The sequence below is a fragment of the Corvus brachyrhynchos genome, unplaced genomic scaffold (genome assembly GCF_000691975.1).
Source record: "Corvus brachyrhynchos isolate BGI_N302 unplaced genomic scaffold, ASM69197v1 scaffold351, whole genome shotgun sequence".
Taxonomy (NCBI): Eukaryota; Metazoa; Chordata; class Aves; order Passeriformes; family Corvidae; genus Corvus; species Corvus brachyrhynchos.
The window spans coordinates 560,481-566,090 of record NW_008236203.1 but is presented as its reverse complement, the minus strand read 5'-3'; the positions used below and the strand labels follow the sequence as shown (position 1 = coordinate 566,090).

The window sequence follows — 5,610 nt, the reverse complement described above, 5'->3', positions numbered from 1 at the left end:
CAGCGGGCCTGGCCCCTCCCGGGAGGGAGCAAGAGACAGAGCGCACAGCGAGGCGGGGCCGGACACCCGGGGACACCCAAATCCGCACGTTCCCAGTGCCAAGAGGTGTCAGCGGGATCAAAACCAGCGGGATCACAACCAGCGGTGCCAGAATGACCCTCTCCGTGTCCAGCTGGGCAGCCACAGCCCCCGTGTGCCAGCATGAGAGACCGGGAAGGGGCTGTGTCCGTCCTGTCCCCAAGGAACAGGGCAGTGGGGAGCCAGCACCCACGGCACGAGGGCACGGGGGCTGCAGCAGGAAGGACGCACACAAGGATTGCAGGAGGGGGGGGAGCAGGTGGCAATCTGCAGGAGGAGAGGAGAGCCATGGCAGGAGGGGATGAGGGGACTGGCCTGGCCTGGGACAGCATCAGGCTGTGGCACAGCAACGGTGCCATGGGGACCGATGGGAACATGGGGCAGAGCCCCAGCGGCTGCATTGCTCCTGCTCACACAGCCCAGGCAATCCCAGAAGAACTCATAGCCCCCCAAAATGGGCCTCTGAAAGATGACTCCTGCAGTGCCAGCGCTGATAGGACCTGGAGGAGCTGGAGGCTGGGAAGGATTTATCAGAGACCCCCAGTGGCCACCACCACCTCAGAGGGTCAGTGCTCAGCTGCTTCCAGCAGCATGGACATGAAACAGGGTGCACTAAGCCTTGCAGCAGGTGAAAAAGCCTCAGGAAGCCGAGTCTGATGAAACACATCCCCCCATTCCCATTCTGGTCACGTCTGCAGGTCTGCAGCGCTGAATGAGACCCACTGTCTAACCATGGCATCGTCCTGCCCCCAGAATAAAGAGCAGCCACACAGCATTGTCCCCATTGAGGCTCACTCAGACTTGTTTTGGCCCACAAAGGGAGCTCAGATGAGAGACCCAATAGATCCATGGGCATCACAGCCCCACAGAACCATTTCTGACCATCCCCAGCTACTTCTGACCTGGCCAAAAACCTGTGGATCAGAAGTGAGATGAGGACATTGACTGCAGAGCAACTGCTCATCCGTCTCCCTGTGCAAGGAGACAACACCAAGGAGGCCCAGGACCAACCCTGTCCTCAAGGCTTGCTTGCTCCTCCTGGATGTCAGCCTCAATGTCCACCCAAGAAAGGGTTCCTGGTGTGAGCAAGGTGGGAGCTGCTGTCTCTCCGGAAAGGATGGCTGAGCAGTCAGTCTGCCACACCCATGGTTACAAGGGCCTCAGCAGAGCACCTGACAGCTCCTCACACCAGACAAGGCCAAGGAAGGAAGTGTTCCAAGCCAGGTTGGATGAGGCTTGGAGCAAGCTGGGGTCTAGTGGAGGGTGCCCCTGCCTATGGCAGGGGGCGGAACAAGATGGGCTTTACATTCCTTTCAATCCAAACCAGACAGGAATTCATTCTATGGTTCAGTGAGAGACACAGGCAAGGGGATTGTAGTGGAGCCCCAGGACTGTGCAGGAAATTTCCTGTTTTAAGGTGATAAATATTTGCCTCAGTTGCTTTTTACATCCCATAAAATACATCAGGGCATAAAAGCAGCAGTGTTCAAAGCCGAGGCTGTGCCCTTCAGTTCAGTCACTGACTTGGCTACTCAGATGTTCCGAGGGTGCTACCTGAGCTTCCCAAGCCCTCAGCCCCACTCACACCCCCACCTGCCCAGGCACGTGTGATCCTGACAGTGCAGCCCTGCCCAGACCGGCCTCCCACCCCTCCACACCACCACCACGAATGGGAGGAAAGTGCTTTTAACAGAGACAATGTTTTCCAGGAATTCCTGGAGGTTTTTATTCACAGAAGCTGTTTGTCAGGGACTCGAGCTTCTTGCTTTCTCTTCTTCATAGTTTCCAGCTTGCCCAGCCTGTGGAACAAGATGCCGGTGTCAGGTCCAAGCTGCCTCCCCTCAAAGGGACACGGCTTTCCATCATAGCGTGCCAGGAACGTCAGCCCGGAGAGACCCCTCTCTGCTGGCCCAACAGCCAGCCGGGACAGCAGCTTGTCTGCCACGTGTGGGACCACGGGCTGCAGGAGCGTCCCGTACACGCGCAGGCACTCCAGCGTCACGTGGAGGATGGTGTCCAGCCAGAGCTGCTCCGCACCATCCCTTCGGTCAAGTTTCCAAGGCCTGTGTCTCTGGAAGAAGCCGTTGGTCTGCCTCACACACTGGGCAATGCATTCCAAAGCCTTGTAGATCTGGAAGCCTTCAAAATAACTGTCCACCTGCGCAGGCAGCGAGGCCACTGCTGCCACGAGCTCATAGTCCTCAGCAGATGCCCTGCCTGTGCATTTTGCCTCCCTGGAATTCGGGACCTTTGGGAAACAGGGCTCTGAGAAGCGCGGGTAGGTGTTGCTGGGGTTAATGCTGGGGGCTGTGGAGCGATTCAGCAGCCCTCCGAGTGCATCTGCCAGCTCCGAATTCACCAACTTCACCACCTTCTCCTCGTAATAGTCACAATCCCGCTCCGGGACGCCCTGCCGCAGCAGGAAGTACCGGAACCCGTCCACGCCGTACTGCCCCACGCACACAGTGGGGTCCACCACGTTGCCCAGGCTCTTGGACATCTTCTGGCCCCGCACAGTCCAGTGGGAGTGCACCAGGATGCGCTCGGGGGGCTCCAGCCCTGTCGCCAGCAGCAGCGCCGGCCAGTACAGCGCGTGGAACTTGAGGATGTCCTTGCCCACGACGTGGTGCACGGCCGGCCACCACGCGCCGTGGCTCTCGGGGTACCCCACCACGCTCAGGTAGTTCACCAGGGCATCCACCCAGACGTAGATGGTCTGTGTGGGGTCACTGGGGACGGGGATGCCCCACTGCAGCCGGCTTCGCTCGCGGGACACCGACAAGTCTGGCAAGTCCTCGTCCAGCCAGCGGAGCACGCACTGGTAGAAAGGGTCAGGAAAAATCGCACGTGGGTTGTCCCGGAGCCAGTTCTGCAAGGGATCCCGGAATGCTGAGAGCCTGAACATGTAATTCTCTTCCTTGGTCCAGTGCACCTGGGACAGCAGGGGAGGAAAGGATTATGGCCCCAAGAACAGGCTGACAATTTGCACACACCGTTCTCAGCACGGAGTTTGTCGCACACTGCCCATGTCTGGGTGTCCTCCCATGCCATGGGAAGCTCTCAGCATCTTTCCAGGACTAGTAGGAACCTTCTTACCCAAGACACTGCCTCCTTGAGATCCCCAGGAACACACCTGAGGCCTCAGGCACCTTGGATGGTTCAGCATCCTGCTTAAAACACTTGTAACCCTGGGAAGGAACACCCTTACACCTGCCAGGTTGATGTGACATCAGAAAGGAGTTAGGGAGATGAGAATACACCTTCTTAACAACATAGTTCTCCAATAATAGTGGAACATCACAAAAAGACAAAATGACATTGTAATTCCTGCCCTACTGCCACTCCTGGTGCCTGCCTTTGTTTTCCTGGGGCTGTACTCCTCTTTTTCCTCAGTTTATGCTTTAATGCCTCTGTCACTAACTTTGTTTGCTTACAGCACTGACAGCACTTCTCCCCCACAGTTAAATCCATTAAATGACACATTTAGCTAAACCAGTGAAAACTTGGTGGGTGGATGTGGTACGAGTGAGCTGTGTAAGGCACTCAGGGATCCGTGGCTGGGTCAGCAATCTTGCGGTGTACAAGGAAGACCTGAAGAACATCATTCAAAGACATCTTCACCTCCAGGCTCCACCAGATGCCAGAACCCACTCACTCACCAGAAGTCTGGCATGTGCAAACTCCCCCTTTTCCTTCACAAAACTCCCAAGGAAGGAACTGCCCAACCGCCTCTTTCAGGCTGGAGATGAACCTTCCCATCCCTTCCCACCACACTGCAAGAGCTTCTCTGCTCCATGCACACTCCTGTTTCCTTGGACAGTTCAACAGGCAAGGCCAGGAACTGTTCTCATGGTAGCTTGACTTTGAAGTCTGCTGATTGTTTTAGGTCTGAAGAACGATTACTTCGCTTGGAAACTTATCTTTTCCCCAATTATCTTAGGTGCTTTCTCAAGAGTTACTATTTGCCAATAAAGCCCTTTCTGTGTGGACCAACACTCCCACATCCCAGCCTCATACAAACACCACAGGAGCATGACCTGTGCTGAGCTCTGAGCAGGATTATCTGTAGCTGCTGGATTAAATCACGTAACTCCACACTTTGTAGAAAGCAGTGGTAGAGAGACTCTTGGGCAGGTACCACACTCCTGGGCGCACCCATTTAGGCTGACCACAGGCAGGTGATGTTACAGTGCTTTAGGCAGGACCAAAACCCATTTAAGAGATGGGTAAGTGTCCAGAGCCCAAACTGAACTGTCTCACAAAACAGGTTTGAAACTCTGAACCCCCAAGGAACGCCTCAGCTACTATATACCCATATCCTCCTGTCCAGCTAACTTCTCTCATCACCCCTGCAGAATACCATTCCCAGGCCAGCAGCCTGTGGAGCAGAGGCTGAATCCTTCCTATGGCACATAGCTACAATGTGCCCCTGCCAGGTGGGGTCTGGCAGCTCTCCCTGGGATCCCCATTCACCACTGTAACACAGAGAATCACAGAATCCCAGAATGGTTTGGGTTGGGAGGGACCTCAAAGCCCATCTTGTTCCACTTGTACCCCGCTGCCATGGGCAGAAACACCTTCCACTACCCCAGGGTGCTCCAAGCCCTGTCCAACCTGGCCTTGGACGCTTCCAGGGATGGGACAGCCACAGCTTCTCCGGGCACCCTGTGCCAGGGCCTCTCCACCTGCACAGGGAAGAATTTCTGCCCAATATCCTACATAACCCTGTCAGTCTGAATCCATTCCCCCTTGTTCTGTCACTCTAGGCCCTTGTAAATAGCATCTCTTCATCCTCCTCATTGGCTTCCTTCAGGTAAGGGAGGGTAATTAGGTCATCACAAAGCTTCTCTTCTCCAGGCTGAACAATCCCAATTCTTTTAGCCTTTCCTCAGGGCAGAGCTGCTCCATTCCTCTGATCGTCTTGGCGGCCTTCTCCAGACTCGCTCCAACAGCTCCAGGTCCTTCCTGTGCCGGGACCCCAGGGCTGGAGGCAGCTCTGCAGGTGGGGTCTCACCTGAGTGCTCCTGCTGCCCTCGCTGGGGAATCAGCCCAGCACCCAGGGGGTTTCTGGACTGACAGGTGACACTCTATTGAAATACAGGTGAGCCTCAACCAACAAAAATTAACAAAAGGCTACGGGAAGCATTAAACACCCCAAATTTGGCCAGAGCAGAGTGGCAGGTGAGCGGGCAGCGCTCCTGCAGCGCCCTTACCTCGTGGCCGGTCTCCACGGACACCTTGCAGGGGCGGCCCTGGGCGTCCGTGCGCTCGGCCAGCTGGCTCTCGGGCAGGAAGCTCTCCTCGGGCGTGCAGTACCAGCCCTCGTAGGAGCCCTTGTAGAGCACCCCGCCATCGCGGAGGGCCCCCCAGAAGTGCTGCACGGCTCGCTGGTGCCGGGGCTCGCTGGTGCGGGTGAAGTCGGTGTAAGCGACGCCGGCCTGGGTCAGGGCCTGGCGGAAGAGCCCCGAGACCCGCTCGCAGAGCTCCGCGGGCGACGTCCCCGCCGCGGCCGCGGCCCGCCGGACCCTCCAC

At 56.8% G+C, this 5,610-nt stretch overlaps 1 protein-coding gene across 1 annotated transcript in view; it reads right to left on the bottom strand.

Moving 5' to 3' along the window:
• Nucleotides 1-1,762: 1,762 nt before the first annotated feature.
• Nucleotides 1,763-5,610, bottom strand: part of MARS2 (methionyl-tRNA synthetase 2, mitochondrial) — a 5,308-nt gene continuing 1,460 nt past the window's right edge. The window contains exons 2-3 of the mRNA XM_017741043.1: nt 5,292-5,604; nt 1,763-3,010 (exon numbers count right to left, since the gene is read on the bottom strand). Of these exons, the coding sequence (XP_017596532.1) occupies nt 1,808-3,010; nt 5,292-5,604 (1,516 nt within the window). The 3' untranslated portion in view covers nt 1,763-1,807. The remainder of the gene's footprint in view (nt 3,011-5,291; nt 5,605-5,610) is intronic.